Consider the following 20,072-nt stretch of genomic DNA (forward strand, 5'->3'; position numbering starts at 1 on the left):
CTTAATACCTCCTTCTTCAAAACGCAGGCTGTCTTTTAAATTTGGTCTAGTTTTAGGGATTTTGTCGACAGTCCCTACCCACAGACTTCAGCTTCAAATCCTCCATTTTAAACGTCTCCTTTGGTCAACATGTCTCACCAATGCAGAAGCTCCTGAATAGCAAATTCAGTGGAAAGCTGAGGGTTTTTTAAATTGGTAAATCTTTATGGTTGAAACCTGGGATTTGCAATATGATTTTCCTCAGATCAAGTCACATCAGCAGTGGTTCTTCACACATTAATGCAGTGCTGTCCCTACACCCCATTGCAGTACAGCAGACTATGGAGCCTAGACCAGCTTTCCAGACTTTATCCAGACCTGTGAGCAAAGAGAAGGCACAGCACAGATTCGGCATTTATACAGAAATTTTAATTGTAAACAACTGAAGGCAGCCATGTTGATGCATGGCAGCAACAGCAGAAGTCAGAATGTCTGCCAGCTGCATCCTCCTGCTCAGTATTCCTCTCCTTCTTCCGCCTCTGCTTCCACGGAATCCACGCCCACTTCTTCATAATCCTTCTCCAGCGCTGCCAGGTCCTCCCGGGCCTCAGAGAACTCCCCTTCCTCCATGCCTTCTCCTACATACCAGTGCACAAAGGCCCGCTTGGCATACATGAGATCGAACTTGTGGTCCAGGCGGGCCCAGGCCTCAGCGATGGCAGTGGTGTTGCTCAGCATGCACACAGCCCGCTGCACCTTGGCCAGGTCTCCCCCTGGGACCACAGTGGGGGGCTGGTAGTTAATGCCCACCTGCCAGAGAAAGGGAACAGACAGTGAATACTGTAGTGGTTTTATAAATGACAGTTTACTGAAACAATGCTCTGTAAAAACTGGTACTACATATCTTGCTTTATCTATCAACATTTGATATCCTTTGACCCTAGAATTTCACTTCCTCATTTACCAACACATGAGCATGAATAAATTTATCTATGTGGCAAAACTGGAAACAAACGTTCATCATAGAGAATGATTTAAAAATGTTATACATCCAAAGAGTAAAAGAATGAGAATCCTGTCCTGGCACATAGCATGTCCAAACTGCGAAGTAAAAAGAAAAGTGAGTGAAGTCTATGTATTTATGTGTAAACAACCTTACCCAGTAATATACTTTGGCTAAAACCTTGGATAGGCAGGGGACTATCATGCTGGCACTGAAGGAGAATAAATATCTGGGAATGTGCTGAAGCAGTGACCCTTCCCTGCCCTGGTGAACAGACAGTAGTTAGCAGCACTTAGGCACAAAGCCAGGCTCCAGAGGAGTTGGCAGGGCAAGAAGATGGGCACACAGGTTTCTCACTCTACTCAAGAGTTATCTTCCTAGCTGGGGATGTAGCTCAGCAGCATAAGCACTTGCCTGGCAAGCTTGAGGTCATGAGTTCGATTCTGGGTACGAAAGAAAAAAGAGTTATCTTCCTACCAATTTTAAGGCCAGGTCAACCACCTTCTTCAAGTGGCAGTGCTACCAGTTTTCTGTTCTGTGTGGCCATCTGTGTGCAGTAAGATGGAGCTGCTACTTCCAGAAAAGGAATATGCATCTTTTGCCTGTGTCTATGGGTCTTTTGTCAGCCAAAGTCACCTGCACAAAATGCATCAAATACACTGAATATTCACAGAACATCCCTCAGAGGACAAAAATGGTCTGGGGAAGAGGAAAAGGACTTTAGGTTTTCAGCGTTCCATGCTATTTTAAACCCACAGACCAACCTCCATATTGGCTCATGGAACTCAGGGGGAAAAATGTAGGGAAAACACCACATCTTTCACAGTGCCTGTCACTTGAGGCTGCCTTGAATAGCTTCATCTTCTAAAACTCTTACTGACTTAAGAAAAAATTCCTCTGCTCAATTCCAGATAATTGAACACACAGAATGGAAGATTTCAATTCCTACCTATAACCTCTAAGGCCAGCAATCCTCCTATATAAAATTTAATATCTATTTCCAAGTTGGAGAAATCTGTTGCAGATTTTACCTTTTTCTGTGACTTACTTTTTTTTAAGTCTAGCAACTTACAAACTTTCACAGGTAGTCTTTGCCAGGGTGTCTTTGTAAAGTGGGTCTGACAGAGTTCAACACGTTATGTCTAATAGCCAGGCTGTAGCCATTCATAGTTAGAACAATATGCATACTCCTGTGACTCTTTTCATGTCATTTTCAATCTAGAATGACCCTGGAACTTGCAAATCCCAAAGGCTTAGGAATTAATCAGAGCTGTGGTGTCCACAACTTTAGTATAAAGGGAAAACCACCGTGGACAAGCGGTATTAACAAACTACAGGTCCAAAAGTTGTAGAACACAGGTATAGTGAGGCATTTAGCCCAGTAATCACAATAGGTCCTACAGCCTGACATTTTAAGATGTGGCTTCCAAATACATGGTGCTTTTCCCTTGGTAGACATCTCATTGTAACCTTAAACACTGGGGGCCATCATAATTTTCAGTGATTTTGTGTGTGAGGCAGAGCTGCCAGGCCAATTTGGAGAAAGAAGAGAGATCTTCCCTTTGCCACACAGTCAATACTAAGATACACATTTTGGATCCCATTTGAAGTAGCAGGGCAGTTCCCTTGTGATGGAGAAGTCAGGCTTTGACACAGTTTGATGAGACAAATATAAAATTGTATTTACAAAATCACAAGTGTTGCCTAAAATTCAGTGAATCAGGTGACTGAGGTCATGAAGTCTAAGACCCATCATTTCTACCACACATAATGGTATCACAGAACCTGACAAATGCCTTAAGTGGAGTAATGGGGAAGTGAGACCAGGGTCGGCAGTCCGAACATCAAGGCTTTGGACACCTCAAGAAGTCTCAGCCTCAGTCTTCTATTATATTTTAAATTCTTTATGGACTGGATATTGAATCCAAGGCTTCACACAGGGCTAGGTAAGCATTCCATCACTGACTTGAGCTATAGCCCCAGCCCTGCTCAGTCATCTAAAATAACAGCTATTGGGCTGGGGATTTAGCTCAGCGGCACAGCGCCTGCCTGGCAAGCGCAAGGTCATGAGTTTGATTCCTGGTACCAGAAAAAAAACAAAACAAAAAAGAAATAAATAAGTAAAATAAAATAACAGGTATTGGTAATATTACCCCCATGAACTTTAAAGGGTGGCAAAAAAGTACATGATATATTTGCTAAAGTAAAAAACACATAGCAAATTATTATTTTGTGTGTTCTCCTCGCAGTTTAGCTAACATGAAAAGTGGTAGTCTCCCCAAAGGATGTGCTAGTCCTCCCTCAGGAGTACAATGATTTTGCAATCCCGACAGATAAATGACTATGTATCACTGAGTCCATCCTACCTTAAATCCAGTTGGGCACCAATCCACAAACTGGATGGTACGTTTGGTCTTGATGGTGGCAATGGCAGCATTGACATCTTTTGGGACCACGTCCCCCCTGTACAACATGCAGCAGGCCATATACTTTCCGTGACGAGGGTCGCACTTGACCATCTGATTGGCTGGCTCAAAGCAGGCATTGGTGATCTCAGCCACAGAGAGCTGTTCATGGTAGGCCTTCTCAGCAGAGATGACTGGGGCATAGGTGGCCAGGGGGAAGTGGATGCGGGGGTATGGTACCAGGTTCGTTTGGAATTCTGTCAAGTCCACATTCAGAGCCCCATCAAACCGCAGGGAGGCAGTGATAGATGACACAATTTGGCCAATCAGACGATTGAGGTTGGTGTATGTGGGGCGTTCGATATCCAGGTTGCGTCGACAGATGTCATAGATGGCTTCATTATCTACCATGAAGGCACAGTCAGAGTGTTCCAGGGTTGTGTGGGTGGTCAGGATAGAGTTGTAGGGCTCCACGACGGCTGTGGAAACCTGAGGGGCTGGGTAAATAGCAAATTCCAGCTTGGATTTCTTGCCGTAGTCTACTGAGAGCCGCTCCATGAGCAGGGATGCAAACCCAGAGCCAGTGCCACCTCCAAAGCTGTGAAAGATGAGAAAGCCTTGCAGTCCTGTGCACAAATCTGCCTGTTGAGAAATCAGATGACATGAGCCAATATCTGTAGAAATCATGCCACCAATCTCTAATAAGCCAGGCTCACTTCTTTCTATCTCTGAAAGTTGATATGGACTCAAATCATCAATAACAAACACACATTATCCTTAGAAGCAAAAGACAGCAGACAATAAAGATCACCAACAGACATTATACATTAAGACCTTGCAGACTCAGCTGGACCTGATTCTGACCTTCACAAGGCCACCTCCCTTCCATATAGAAAGACATCAACATGAAGCCTTTCCGGTGCTCTTCTTACCAGTTTGCGTATCCGGTCCAGGACCAGGTCCACAATCTCCTTGCCAATGGTGTAATGGCCTCTGGCATAATTATTGGCTGCATCTTCCTTCCCTGTGATCAGCTGCTCTGGGTGGAAGAGCTGCCTGTAGGTCCCCGTGCGTACTTCATCTACAAAGAGATCAAGTACTTTAGTGAGTATTTCAGATTTATTGTACTCACCATGAGTACACACATGGGGGATGGTTTTATTCTACAAAGCACAGTGTTCATGGAAGGTCAACACTACCTCTTGTAAAAAATGTTTTGGCAAACCACAAATGCACTTAATGTCTCTAGGAAGATAAAGTCAATTTATGGTACAAAGACCAGCAGATCCAGTTCCTACTTAAGAGAAAAAAGTTCCAACTTAAGAAAAAAAATCACATGCTCAAATAAGTGATTCAATGGGTACATATTTCTTCTCTACCTCTTGCTAGATCAAAGGAGTAACTTCTTTATAAACTGGCCAGTAACCATGTCAGCATGCCTTTGGTAGAACCATCCCACCAGGGGACCCTATGTGGCCTGGGTCTCACAGGCTGTAAAGTCACATTCTATCATCTACTGGGGGTAGTGAAAGGTATTATTTCTCATCTCTTACTGGAACTGCTTTGGGCTTTTAATCTTGAGAAATCAAATTAAATGTTCTATACTTGCTTTGCTATGTCTGTGAGCAGGTAAAAAATCTTGTGTACCAGTGTGACAATCTCCATGGTATCGTGAGATTCAGACACCATGTGAGGCTTTATTAAGACTCTCCCACCCGCTCTAGGTAGGCTCCCATCTGGGGCCTCAGCACATACCAACCACAGTAGGCTCCAGGTCTACAAACACTGCTCTGGGTACGTGCTTGCCAGCGCCAGTCTCACTGAAAAACGTGTTGAATGAGTCGTCCCCACCGCCAATGGTTTTGTCACTTGGCATCTGACCATCAGGCTGAATTCCATGTTCAAGACAGTATAATTCCCAGCAGGCATTGCCAATCTGGACACCCGCTTGACCCACATGGATAGAGATGCACTCGCGCTGAAAACCAGAACATAAACATGAAACCCATTCATCTTCAAAACAATTGAAATTATATAAAATGTAAATATGCTTTGATGTTATAAATCAGTATTTTGGTTTAAGGTTTTCTCAGACATAATGTCCCATAAATTCCCAATCATTTTATATCAGAACAACTGCTTAACCAACATGAACAGAAACATACTTGAGGGGCTGGGGATTTAGCTCAGTGGCAAAAGCGCCTGCCTGGCAAGCACAAGGTCGTGAGTTCGGTTCCCGGTACCGGAGAAAAACCAAAAAAAAAAAAAAAAAAAAAAAGAAACATACTTGAACTATGAATAGGAATATGGTCACTCTAAACTCATCCTCTAAGCAATCAATTAAAAATATTGGAAACTATATAAAATGAGCACTGAAGAGCTTCTGCTTCTATTCCAGGATCCGATTTAATATTTTTTCTTAAGCAATGGTTTGAAAACACAGACAAAATTATGAAGTAACCGTTTTCAGTCATTGCATGAAAGGCAGCACAAGACAGTGACTCATCAGAGAGAAATAAAGTACACCTGATCACCCCAGATGCTTAGGGAGTTTCCAAACCACACTGAGATGAACAAAAGGCAAAAAAAAAAAAAAAGCTCAAGGATCTCCCTGGATTGAGAAGACACAATCTGGTATAAAGGATGTTGATGCAGCTAGAAGTTGTGGGACACAGCAGACAAGAGAGCAGCAGCACCGAAAGAGCTCTGTGTAAATGAGCAGAGTTAGCCTGAGTCTATAGCTAAGTCATGCTCAGCACATGTGGCTAGCGATAAAGCTACTGCAGCCAGAAAAAGGCATGCAGGGCAATCCCTGCAGCTAACCTAGGGCAGGAAACAGCTCATATTACCAACCAAGCACTGGTGTTAAGACTTCCCGACTCACAAAGCACTGAAGAGAGGCCTTAGCAGTGGGGCCAACTGAGGTCTGTGCTATAGGCTGCTCTGAACACTCATAAAAGCAAGCTTCCCAAGGATAAAACTGCTTATTGGCATATTAATTACATTCCAGAAAAATGCCCCCAAATATCTAAAAGACTGACCCCAAAATATAAAACCCAATACTTTAAAATTCATAATGTCCAATAGCCAATGTAAAACCCTCAGATAGGGGGCTGGGGATATAGCTCAGTGGCATAAGGGCCTGCCTGGCAAGCGCAAGGTCGTAAGTTCAATCCCCGGTACTGCAAAAAAACAAAAACAAAAGCAAAAAAAAAAACCCTCAGATATTAAAAAGTAAAAGGGATCTGTAATTCTAGTAGTCTGGGAGGTAAAAGCAGCCGGAAGAAAAGTCCAAGACCAGTCCAGGTAACTTAGCCAGATCCTATCTCAAAATAAAACAAAAAATGGAGTAAGAATATAGGTCAGTAAAACACTATCAGTACCAAAACAAAAAAAAAAATATGACCATAATGAAGAAAAAAGCCACTGATAAAAACTAACCTAGAAATGACACACAAGGTGTGGTTAAAGATCAAAATATTTGGCGAATATTTAAATTTTTAAATGTGTTACAGTGAAAGACACATTGCCATTAAGCCCCCTCAAAATAGACCCTAGTTTCAAACACCCTTATCCCATGTTATCACTCAGGAAGTGCTCTTTCTTAACTGTCTTTAGTTGTGGTGTCCTGGCTGCCTGGATCATTCAAAACACTTACATCTTATGGCCAATCTGACTGTGGGGAAAAGCCAGAAGTCCTATCACTCTGCCAGATCCAGTAAGTAAGGTGGATAATGACACACTGTAATGTTTTTAACAGAAATTATCCTTAAACATTTTGAACTGATTCAGGACATCGCAAGCAAAAATACTAAGAAGAACAGACTTCAGAATGGTTTCAGGAAGTGGTAAGAACAAAATGGGACAAGTACGTTTGAAGTGAGGGGAGGAATTTTGAGAGGGGAATAATGGCAGTGTGTCACGTACTGTAATGAATTTCTTTTCAATTGAACATTAGTCATTCTTTTCAATTATACTTCTTAGGTGATACAGTTAGCAAACTAGGACATTAAAATAAGCTATATATTTACATGTTCAGGAGAGTGAAAGAAAAAATGCATTAAAAAGAGACACGTCTAATAATAAAAAAGAGCTATTTTTCATTTAATTGTCTGAAATGAAAACTATAATGAATGGGATTAATAGTGTACTGCACACTGAAGAAAAAGGCAAGAAATGAAATAATGAAATGTTGTGGAAAAAGACAGGGGTGGTGATGGTTACACAGGACCTCTGCTTAATGTCACTGAACTGTGTACCTGAATGTGTGTAAAACCGAGTATTTTACAGTGCATACATTTTACCTGTTTGTTTATTGTGCTGGACACTCAATCCAAGACTAGGAAAGTGCGCTACTACTTTGCTGCATACCCAGCCCTTTCTCTTTTTTAGAGACAGTGTCTTACGAGGTTACCCAGGCTGGTCTCAAACTTGTGATTCTCCCATCTCAGCCTCCTGGTTCTAAAACTTGGCCAGTGTTGACAGTGTATGCCTATGATCCAAGGTACCTTGAAGGGTAAGAACAAAAGGGTTGGGAATGTTGCTGAGTGCAAAGGTCCTGGGGTCAGTCCCAGATCCACAAAAGAGAAACATCTGACCTTAATTCTATGCTCTGCGAGTCAGAAAAGCTTCAGAATCGAATTTTACAGAAGGAGAATGCCAAAGTGGCCTGCAGAGCAATAAAGACATATGCTTTTGGTAAAATTTGAAAGCTACCAAACTTTATAAACTTTAGCTGCACCCCCAATCCTTTTTTAAAATTATTTTTCGAGACAGGGTCTTGCTGTTTTCAGGCTGGTCCATACTATCTGGGCTCAAGTGATGCTCTTATGTCAACCTTTTGAATAGCTGGAAATATGGAAGTACAGCAGGACTTTCTCCTGCACTGAAAAAGTAAGATACAAGAATATATATTGTGTGAAGCATTTGAAAAAAATTTTTCCAGTACTCTTCTGATGGAGGCCTAATATTGATAATATATAAACAACTAACAGAAATTAGACCCCCTCAAAACAAATGAACTAATAGAAATGGGCAAAATGAAATGAACAAACAATTCTCCAAAAAAGCAGTACACATGGCCAATATGTACATGAAAACATGTTCAACATCTTTCACCATTAAGGAAGTGCAATCAAAACAACACTGAGATTTCACCTTACTCCAGAAAGAATGGCTGCCACCAAGAACACAAAAAACACATGTGAGAAGGCTTAAATAGAAGCCTTCTATACTGTTGGTGCAAATGCAAACTAGTAAAACCATTACAGAAAACAGTATGGAGATTATGCAAAAATCTAAAAATAGAAGGTCTATTTGACCCAGCTATACCACTCCAGGATATTTTCCCCAATAGAGCTAAAAACACAGTTAATAAATACCAACAAAGAAAAATGGATAAATAAAAATGTAGTATATTTTACACAATGGAGTGTTACTCAGCCATAAAGAAGGACAACTTCCAATCATTAAAAAAAAAAAAAAAAATAGATGGAACTTGAGACCATAATGTTAAGTGAAATAAGTCGGACACAGGTTAATTAATGTATGGTCTCTCTTGTGCAAGAAACCTAAAATATAAATAGAATTTAAAAAGAAAAGAGCAGTAGCAAACAGGGAGATAGACTTCCTGGAGGTGGGGGATGGAAGCAGGGAGAGGGGGCACCCTATTGGCACCGCACGTGCACCCCCACACTATGCGGGCGCCACAGGCTGGTTTCCCAAGGCCTCGCTACTGCCGTGGGCTGCTCTGGCTCCTTCACATCCCTGCCGGCCCTCCTTAAGGTTCCAGCCAGGCTAGCAAAAGACTTACCATAATGACTTCGTCCTGGCTACAAGCAGCGTCCTCTCCCCTCTGTCTGACGGTCCACGTCTAACTGCCCGATCAGCAATCGGACCGCCCGGCACCAGTCAGTATGCCGTGTTCTGATTGGTCACCACCCGCGCGGCTTCTATTGGCTCCAACAGTTTGAGGGCGGCTCCAGACTGCATTTCAATAGTGATTGGCTGTAGTTGACTGGCCAAGGGATCTTTCTGATTGGTCATCATTTTGGGCGGGAAGCGTGGAGCGGGAGAAGCGTCCCTTCCTATTTCGGCCGTAAGAGGTGGAGCCAGGCCTGCGCAGTTGCTTCCTGCTGAGCGGCAACGGAAGAACCGCCCTGCTATGGGGCAAACATGGACCTATCTTTAGACAACAAGGACACATTACTGTTGTTTAGACTACAGTGTGAGAAGGACTTTTAACATGAAAGGTCTTTGCAGGCAAAAGCCCTTGGAAATACATGCAAGAGTGCCTGCGGAGTTTTTACTGGTGCTAATACTGGCATAGCGGACTAGTAAGAATTTTAATTCCTAACTAACCTGACTCTTACTCAATTACAGGGTGCGAATCACCTGATTGAGTCCCAGAGGCATGACCTGGATGCATTACTGCTGAAGGGATTAACTCTCCCTTCCCAGACTTAGAGATCTGTGAGTGGAAGCTTCCAAAGGAAGACTCAAAAAGTGTCTCATCCAGCAGAGGGATGGATGGAGTGGGAAGCTCAGGCACTAGGAAAGAGAGGACTGAGAGCTGGAAGGTTCTATAGGCTACGTGGACCATGGTGAAGAGAGTGATGCTGGAACTCTAGGTGCGACCAAAGTGATTGTTGCCAGACCAAGGAGTTTGGCTTTCTGGGGTGAGTGGAAGTTGGACAGCAGCAGTTGCAGGTTGGATGCATATTAATGGTCACTACAGGAGGCTAAGCAATTAATCCATGTAGGCACAAAGGCTTGTGTGAAGGGATTTACATTTTCCATAGTTCTTGGAAAGGAGGCTAATAATGCCCTCAGTTTACCCCCCCAGCCCCAAATCTGAGATCTGAATCCCACCATTTTTGCAGCTGTTCTTTGGGAGAGTCTTAGCTGGGCCTAAAAATTGAGCATATATGGTCAAATAAAGAGAAGTAAAGCATACAAGAAATAAGAAATGAAATCCTAAAGAAACAATGAAACTCAATCCCTTACATGGCAATCCTCATTTATCCATGGTTTACGTTTTCTCTGGTGAACTGCAGTCAAAAAATATTACATAGAAATTCCATCCATAAAAAATTCTGGAAAGCATGAATCAAATCATATTAGTCATTATCTTATAGAAATAAGAGACAATAGGTCGTGATTTAAGGATTTGTGTCGCATTGTGGAAGATGATCTTGGAGGCAGCCTCCCATCTAGAGTAGGCCTCTATATTGTATGAAAAAAGTGTATTTAATAAGATATATTTTTATGAAAACAAAAGAAAAACAAGGAAATGTAAATCCAGTTTTGAACCAACAGGGTAGTCACTTGAGAAGGATTTGGATTAAAGCATTTGGGCAGGGTGTGACAATGTTGATACAACTTTCTAGTTTTTTGGTTTGAATTTCTGGTGATGTCACTGGATGTTCTGATGAACTTTTCAGATGTTCTTACCTAGTGTAAGGCATTAAGGCTGTCTATACATCATCTTTTATGATGATTTCACTGTTTATGTGTAATTGTCCAATTTTAGCTAGTTAAGACTTCAGAAAAGTAGAAATCTTGGTTTTATTTTGTTTTTTGTTTTTGTTTTTAAATGAGATTTTGCTATGTGTCCTATGCTGGTCTCAAACTCCTGGGTTCAAGTGATTGCTCCCTCTCAGGATCCCATGTAACCAGGTCCATAAGTGTGAATCATTGTGCTCAGTTAGTAATTTTAGTTTTTTGTTCTGTTCTCTTTTATTTTTTTTATCATTCTAGGATCAAATCTAGGCCACAGAAAAATTATCATTGAACTATATCCCCCAGGCACATAGTTTTAGATTTTAGTAATTCTAAATCAGGAAACTTGAAATACTAATTATTGACCACATGCACAAAAGTTCACAAGTCAGTTTACAAAAAGGAAAACAACCACTTAAAGTCAATGAAATGGCACTGCTTGCCACCTAATATGAATATATTATAAGCAGCATTCATCAAAACATAAAAATTATCCTCATACTTATCTCCCTTTCCATCAAAGATAATCAATATAAGACTAATTTGTTTGTAAAATAAGTTTGTTTCACTAAATTTGCCCTGATTATTTATAAACAGAGTAAGAACAATGATTGATCATATAGTCTCTCCTTTATGTTTCCTTTGTTGAACAGATACAAAGAATCTCAGGGTGGAGATTAACATCTATCTCAAAGTTAAGAAGCCAAGGTAAAGACTTCACATGGACACTTCAAATGCGATATCTATAGGTTACATGAATTTGTCCCTTTTTGCTGTCTCCAAAATAATGTGTAAACCTGCAAGACATTGACATTCCTTATTCTCTTGTAAGGCCAGGAACCTGTTAAGCTAAATACCTGACCAACTTTTCTAAGAGGGCTTTATAAGCACTGGGTTCTGGGCTGGGTGTAGCTCAGTGATAAAGCACTTCTTTAGCAAGCACAAGTCTGAAAGTTTGTTGCACATTGCATGCACATGTGCACATGTGCATATGTGCATACACACACACACACACACACACACACACACACACATCCACACCCAAAAGGTAAGAAAAAAAAACCTTTGCATCCATAAAGTCAGACTTGTTTCCTTAAAGTTGACTGGTCACATCCGAAAGTATGACACTTTAGTCAACACCCTGGTAGTATAACCAATGTTTGCAGTTAGGTGGTGCTACAAAGAAAACAAATTGTCACTGAACCAATCATACTGCCATGATATTTAGAATGTACTCTGAGTAGAAAAAGTAACAAAAGTCACTTATCAGGACCACAGATGTTGCTTAGTTGTAAGAGTCTTGCCTACCATGTAGTATACCCTGGTTTTGATCCTCAGTGCTGAAAAAAAAAAGAAAGAGCAAGGAAAAACTAGATACATTTTATCAAATTACTGTAAGCTATAGATAGCTTAAGAGAATAAAAATAAGGATTTCCTTAAATCTGAAAAATAGAACATTTTAAAAGCAGTGTGTCAAAAAAAGTCCATTAAAGACATAATTTTTACATCATTTACATCAGTGTTTGCAGACCCATGTAATTGTCCATTTGTGTGTGTGTGTGCAAGTGTGATGTGTGACACTGGGACTGAACTCAGGGCCTTTGCATGAGCTGCACCCCCGGCTCTTGTTTTTATTTTGACACATCGTCTTCCTAAATCCCTAAATTGCCCAAGCTAGACTGGAACTTTTGATCCTCATGCCTCAGCATCCTACAGTACTACATTAGAGGCTTGTATCACCATGTCTGCCTTGCTTGATTATAAATTTGCAGTCTTGTTAATCTAGTTTTTCTGTAGGAAGCAATGAATCTTAGCATATTATTTTAGATAAAATAGTTTTGGTAAAAGCCTGCATGGTGCCTTGGGAAGCCTCCCGGGACAGTGCAAGAGCTAATTCCCCAGATCAACACTGCCCAGAAATGTCTCCCCAAGATAAGGGGGCACCTCAGCCTAGGTAACCCTCGGTGACCCTGCCTGGGCAGTTCTATCTCCTGGCCCTAGGTAAACATTGTAACCCTAAAGGAATGCATAGGTTGTAAAAAAGGAGACAAATGGAATATAATGGGGAAAACATCTATCATGGTTACACATGCGACCTGCAACTGACCTGGGGTCCAACAGGAGGAGAGAAACACCATATGCCCACCGGGGTCAGCGAATATAACATCCCAATCTGTTGCCAGTGGAAACCAAAATGTATATAAAGTGAAACAAAGTTGGCCATTGGCCCGCTTCCAGGTTGGCAAGGGAAATGAGGGTGGCTAGCCTCAAATTAAACTCTGGTTTTGTTCTCAGTAGACTCGGGTCTTGTGGAATACAGCCCAATTTGTGCCAGGGGAATTTCTGCCATTACATTTCTACTAGAGTTGTAGAAATTGTCATCTAATTCAATGATAGGATCTTAAAATTACTAGAAATCTATATTCAAAAATATGTTAGTCTTTTCTATGAATCTTTTGAAGAAGAAGTTTAAGACTGTAGTTGGTGGTAAAAGCATTGCAGAAAATGTCAGAGTAAAACACTGGATGCCTGTGAAGATTCAAAACTAGCCCCTGGTTGAAGATCTAGTGAGACATTTTATAATACAATTGAAAATGAATCACAGTTTAGTTTCCCTGATAATATCAGTTTAGCCCTTATAATTGATTGTCTTCAAGTAAACTGTACTTCTCCACTTCACTTTACTAGGGACAATAGAACATATTTCTCCAGGGAAAGTCTGGAAGATAACTTATTATACTACATGTACAAGAACCTTTCTCAAGAGGATCTAGCTTCCTAGTCAGTCAACCAGCTATGGCAGTGTGAACCGAGTTACTGAGTTAAGTCTCCAAAACAGATGAGATTCTGTGATTTTCAGTTTTGGTGGCTGATATCAGCCTCTTTCCTACTAGGTCTAGATTTCTTATGATTGCAGAATCCAAGTAATAGCTAGATGGGTATCCCTCTATCACTCTCCTGGAATACTTATTAGCCTTAGTCATAGATTTCTGTTGGTCAGTGCATCTTTACTGTTACTCTGTCTTACTTATGATAGGTAGGTCTTATTAAATGACCTCTTCTAGTACAGAATATATCATTTCTAAGATATGATAGAGTTTAATTCCATAGTAAAGATAATCTTCTATCAATCATAGACTTCTAGAGAGAGCCACTACAATGGATCTTGGGTGTTAATAGCCCTTCACCAGCACATTCCTTAGTGTTTTAATAGAAAGGTGTGCTCTGTCCTTTCTAGGGAATATGGTCATATGATGGACTCTCAAACCACATGATAAATCCCTTCTATCATTCCTCTGAAAGCCTTCTTAATCCTTTTCCAGTAGTATAAGGAAAAAGTTCTAAAATCTCTACTTTGATTGTTATGAGCTGTTAAAAAGACTAGCTTTTGTAGACATCCACAGAGCTAATACGGATAGTTTCACATACCCTTCCCAGAAAACCGAATCCTAAACAACAGGTCAGTGTCTATTTGTTGGGTACTAAAAGAACAAATAGTTTCTTGCAATACACTGTCTTATGGTTGAAGGAGAAAACAATTTTTGTGAGGCTGTCCTAAAGGCCTTTTGATTTTCTTAGCAAGCATTACATTGTAATTAACTACATGAAACTTGTCCCTTTCCATTGGCAAGTCCTCTAGCTTATCAAAAAGAGCTACCTCACTGTGTCATTCTTTAAGTAACATTTACTTTGATTAGATTAATATATCTACACTTGACCTTGCAATAACTTTATCTCCTCCTATACCTCATCAAATTATGCATAGATGAAAATTTTAAGAATAATGCTTCATTACATGATAGAAGTTAATTATATCTCACCTCAGCAACAATGGTGTGTGCTTTGCTTCTAGACATAGTCAATCTGAGTACAAAACTCAACCTGTAGGTCTGCTTTCTGAGTCTACTCATAAAGCCATCAGTCTTATCGTGGTTTCCCCAGAAAACAGCTTGAGTCAAAGATTTCCTGTTGATACATTAACAGATACATTAATAGAAGATTCAATTCCAAGCAATGAATATGAGAAAATGAATAAAGAAATATATTAATCCATCTCCCCATTCCTGGGACAAATTCTAGACACCCATATCTTAAGAAGGAAAGATTTAATTATAATTTCAGGGGAATCAGTACATGGTTGGCTGACCCCAAAGCAGAAAACTCTTAGCAGAAAGATATGGCAGAGAAAAGCTGCTTAGGTCAGAAAGCAGAGCAGAGGAGCAGCACCAGAAAGGAAGGGCCCAAGGATCAGATACAATACTCAAGGTCACACGTCCCTGGCCCACCCAGACACACTCAGAAGTGTGCTCTACCAATCCCTTGAGAAGCACCTAAGCCAATTAAGTTAACACAATCAAGCTTAGCCATCACAGGAAAGATGGAGGGAAGATATTCCCATTGATTACTTATGAAGTTACATTTCAACATAATTTCTCTGTCATTTGAGATTACCTAGTTAGACCATCGGGGTAAAAAATAGAACATAGGACGTGTAGGTATCATCTTCTATCTCTAATTGGTCAAATTTCACTTAATGAGAAAGTTACTGTACTGTACTTTCTTAGTTTCATTGCCTGGCCTTTTTTGGCAGCTGCTCAGAAATTTCATCTGAAACTAGTGGAGGTAGGACAATCCATTTTCTCTGGTCAGATCCAAAGGTCCTGAGTACTATAGCTGCTGCAGTTCTAACAATGATTTGTCTGATGGAGGTAATATAGGAGTCTGCTACTCATTTCTAGAAATAAAGTGGACTTAAACTGATTTCCTTTATTTGCATATTGTATCCACTGCTTTTTATTGCACTTATTTCTTCACTTATTTCTGCAGTCATTTAAGCTCAGGGATTGAAAAAATAAAGCTGAAATTATGTCATAGAGCCTTCTGAAAAGATAAATCTGAAGTTGAGCAAATTGTGGCTGAATTACAGGGACAAAATCAGCTGTAGGCAAATCCCTTGATTTTTTATTAATTTGTAATAGAATTCTTGTTTTAACAAGTGTTCTTTTAATGTAATGCATCTCTTATTTACGTGGCAGATGTTTGCGACTATTATTTGCTTTTCACTAATCTATAGAAATTTGTTTTGCATGATCTGGACATAAACTATTTAGAACTCTAAACTTTTTTTGTAGCTAGGAAGCAACAAGTAAGGAAATTCATGCATTTGTATAGAAGCCTGATGGTTTGGAAGGAGAGACAGACAAAGAGTAATGTATTGTGGTATAATAATTTCAGGATTTTAATAATTAATTGTGAACCCCTATGTCTGTTGTCTATGTATCTAACTATGAATCTATCTATCTGTCCATCTGTCTTTATTCAATCATCCGTCATCTATTTTTTCTTTATACATATGTGTTTTAGCATTCATATATAACATACAAACATACATACATACATGCAATCTTTCTTTTGGTTAAACTTTCAGTTTTAAGGACCAACTCTCAGCTGGTATAAAGTGGGATTTAGCTAGGAATGCTTATTGCATCTAATAGTAACTATAGCTTTAGAATACCAGCAGTTAGATATGGTTAATAGAAAGAATGCCTGAGGATTATCGTGTATTATTAAGTATTATTGAGATAAATACAGATTAAAAATAATCTTCAGGCATGAAGTTACTCTGAAAAGAATAGTTGATCAAACTGACACACAGTATTAATTGTTTGACAAGCAGCTAGATTTTGGAAAACACATTGGGTTACATACTAATATATGAATTGAAAGAGGAATTTGTGACAGCATTCTAAATGCTTGCCAAAAAAGAGGAAGAGAAAATATAATCTAATAATATAAATCAACTGCCACTCAGTTAACAGTTACCATGTATTAGGAATTAGGTTGAACACACACATTTATTGCTTTATTTGATCCTTTGCAACATCCCAAGTATGTTATTATTTTACCAAGTGAAGAAACGGAAGCTCTGAGAGTTTAAAAAAATTAACCCATTGCAGAGTATTTTAATGCAAGTTTCAGTGCTGAAAGTGCTTGTTCCTCAGTCATTGTACCACATGCCTCCTTATGGGCATTCACATTTCATCTCAACATGCCAGGTGATTTGCACTCATGATCTCAGGGGTCTTCTTGGGCACAACCGTGGTCAGTAATGAGAACATTGGGAATTAGTGAAGAAAAGGCCTTTTTCTAACAGCCATAGTTAATAACTTCAAGCAATCTCATTTCAAATCCTCAGTTCTTCCACCACTCCATGTTATTACCTGTGTTTATAAACAATGCAGCTAACGTAGCCTTGTGAATTTCATATTTGGCTTCTTTCCCTGCAAGTCCATAAGTGATTCTGATTACATCAATACTAGTTAATATTCTCAACATTGACTCAATCATCAGAGGATGCCATGCTTTTTCACCAACCCTAGAAATGACCATGGTTAGCCTGTTTATAAACATTTTTAGAAATCTCTAACATTGCTAAATTCTATCTAATATAATGAATGTTGAGTATACCATATGAAAAATACTGCAGAACAGAAGTGTTTTGGATTTTAGATATTATCTGATTTTGGCATATTTGCATGTTTTGTGAGATTTTTTGGAGGTGAAATCTGAGTATGAAAGTGAAATTCATTTATGTGTCATGCACAACTTCTACACACAACCAGAAGTTACTTTTATTCAGTACTGTTAATGATTTTGTGCGTGAAACAAAGTTTCATAATATAGAATTTTCCACTTAGGCCTTATGTCAGCCTTCAAAGAGTTTTGGATTTTGGACCATTTTGGATTTTGAATTTTTCTGTTAAAGATGACCAACCTGCATGAAAAGATAAATTGTTATTTTGCATTACAATATTATTTCTAACGCTGAAGAAAAAAAATCTGGCCATCCAAAGTTTGTTCCAAAGGCAGCAGAATGGAAGGCTGCTACTCTTCCCTGCTAGTTCCAGAGAGCACCAGTGGCATTAACTCCAAATTAGAAGAGTTAGCTCTTCTGTCCTGGACCCACAGAGATGCTGTACTGTAAACAGAGGGACTGGGAGTGCCGAGTTTTTTAAATGATCTCTTTACTGTTCTCCCAGGCTGGGGTTAGGAAGTATAACTGCCTTCTAACACATCCTGGACTCTCTGGCTACCATCCCTCCTTCCTGTTCCCCAAGAGATTTATGGCTGGTAACAGCTCTGGCATATGTGTGATGTTTTTGGCAAAAGTGACCAAATCAAATGCTACGTTCCAGGCAATATCTATAACACCTAATTTATGAACATAAAAACGCCCCATAACAGGGGGCTGGGGATTTAGCTCAGCGGCAAAAGCGCCTGCCTGGCATGCTCAAGGTTGTGAGTTTGGTTCCCGGTACCGGAGAAAAACCAAAAAAAAAAAAAAAAAAAAAAAAATGCCCCATAACATGGGATGGACAGTTAGTTGTAGATGGAATGATGCAAAATCTCTTATATTGATCATTTTTAATATAGAAAAATATCAGTGCTGGAGGTTTCAATTTAAGAAATAATGGCAAATATGTTTGGTAAAACAGTATATGATTGTTAAAAATGATATGGATAAAGTTCTATGAAAACACATTTATTATTGCTATGTTAAAATGGGCTCAATATTAGAAATAAAATATAGTCCCCAGTGTATAAATAAGGTTATGTGTCCTTTCCTCTTTCCTCATTTTCTTCTGTTGTCCAAATCATGAAGAATCAAAATACTTTAGCTGTGCTATCCACCACATTGCTGTCCGCAGAAAGATCTTTTCAGACCTGTCCATTTTGTTATACAAGATGAGGGATTCTAGATGTCCCACTTGTCAAATAAGAAGGATTTTATGTGTTGCCTTAAGACCTCAATGCAATAGGATTTCATTGAAACTGTTAACCTGATTTAGACATGAAACTCAACTCTGGCAAACTATGACTTTGTTGGGCAAATGAAGATAAAAACAGGGTTTGTAAAGCTTTATAGCATCCTTGAAAAACAGACTCTGATGTACCTTATTCTTGGTTTATATCTAGATGTTCCCCAAAAGCCTCAGACACTCATATGTGGGGCTTTAGGGAGATGTTTGGATCATGAGGGCATGATACTCATTTGTGAATCAGCCCACTGCTCAGTTTATAGCTAAATGTGATTTTGAGAGGTGAAGCCTGGTTGGAGAAGGTGGGTTACTATAGGTGTGGCCTGGGAAGTATGTCTCACTCCCTCCTCCATTAATCCCTCTTTCTGTTTCTTGCTGCAAGACCATGAACTGTTTCTCCTCTGCCATGCTGCCCTGCCTTGGAGCCAGCAAACTGTGGACTAAAATCTCTCCAAGCCGTGATCCAAAATAAACCTCTTCCTTAAGTTATAGGTTTGGATATTCTGTCTCAGCAATGAAGAAAGTAACTAAGACACTTCATCTTCTAAACTCAATTTTCTAACCTATTAGGGACTTTTTCAGCCTACTTTATCACTAAACTTTAAAAATGTCCTTTAATTAAGTCCTTTGCAATTGCATAATTTAATTGGATTCTGGGTTCTCAGTGAGGCAAAAAGCCAAGGATTGAGTTTTCTTGATGTCAAGATATAAAGACAACTTTTTTGGCAAGAAAACTATTTTTAACTGTTTTTCTTCTTATTTTCTTGAGAACTTAATGTTGCAAACAGAATTTGAGATGCTTGGATATATTCCAAACACAATTCAATATTTTAATCAGTAAAAATTTACCCAAAATATCACACAGATTTTAAAATAAGTACACTAAGAATTTAAAAGTAACAATTTGATTTACATCTCAGAACATAACAGAAATAGAAAAATCTTTGTAGATATGGCTATTTCAAATACTCAACCTAAAATGTGATTTGATATACAGATTGTGCTTGACATGTTCAGGTATCATGAGAATCTATAGCCTTTCATTTTGAGTTTGTACTTCATGAAATGGAGAAAAAGTTGACCAATTTATTCCTTCTTATCTATCTTATCTTTAGTGGGGAGATATAAAGTCAAACTGTATCAATCCTGAAATGCCATTTTGAAATTTACCAGCATCAAAATAAATTTTCTCACATTTCGAAGAGAATTAAAATCAGGAAATGAAATTTTAAGAAATGTATTCTTTTAAGCAGTATTTAAATAGCACTTTCTACATAATGAACACTATCTTGGGCACTGAGTATTCAACAGTCAACTCAGTAATTTTTACAAATAGAATGACAAAGTAGGCTAAAATACCCCTGA

At 39.3% G+C, this 20,072-nt stretch overlaps 1 protein-coding gene across 1 annotated transcript; it reads right to left on the reverse strand.

Annotated features, from left to right (window-relative positions):
- Positions 1–386: 386 nt before the first annotated feature.
- Positions 387–9,309, reverse strand: LOC102010344 (tubulin alpha-3 chain). The gene is made up of 5 exons (XM_005398006.1): positions 9,200–9,309; positions 5,143–5,365; positions 4,320–4,468; positions 3,349–4,029; positions 387–789 (listed from the first exon to the last, which is right to left on the reverse strand). Exons 1-5 carry the CDS (start codon positions 9,200–9,202, stop codon positions 493–495), a joined length of 1,353 nt encoding a protein of 450 aa, XP_005398063.1. The 5' UTR covers positions 9,203–9,309; the 3' UTR covers positions 387–492.
- Positions 9,310–20,072: the final 10,763 nt, after the last annotated feature.

The sequence above is a fragment of the Chinchilla lanigera genome, unplaced genomic scaffold, assembly GCF_000276665.1.
Source record: "Chinchilla lanigera isolate Chin_1 unplaced genomic scaffold, ChiLan1.0 scaffold00060, whole genome shotgun sequence".
NCBI classification, from domain to species: Eukaryota; Metazoa; Chordata; class Mammalia; order Rodentia; family Chinchillidae; genus Chinchilla; species Chinchilla lanigera.

What these genes read in the sequence shown, in the direction of transcription:
- LOC102010344 (XM_005398006.1), bottom strand. An exon ending in CCTGGAGCCTACTGTGGTTG is followed by an intron (nt 4,469 to 5,142) that starts GTATGTGCTGAG and finishes ATCTCTTTGTAG; the next exon opens with ATGAAGTACGCACGGGGACC. An exon ending in GGTGCCCAACTGGATTTAAG is followed by an intron (nt 790 to 3,348) that starts GTAGGATGGACT and finishes TTTCTCTGGCAG; the next exon opens with GTGGGCATTAACTACCAGCC.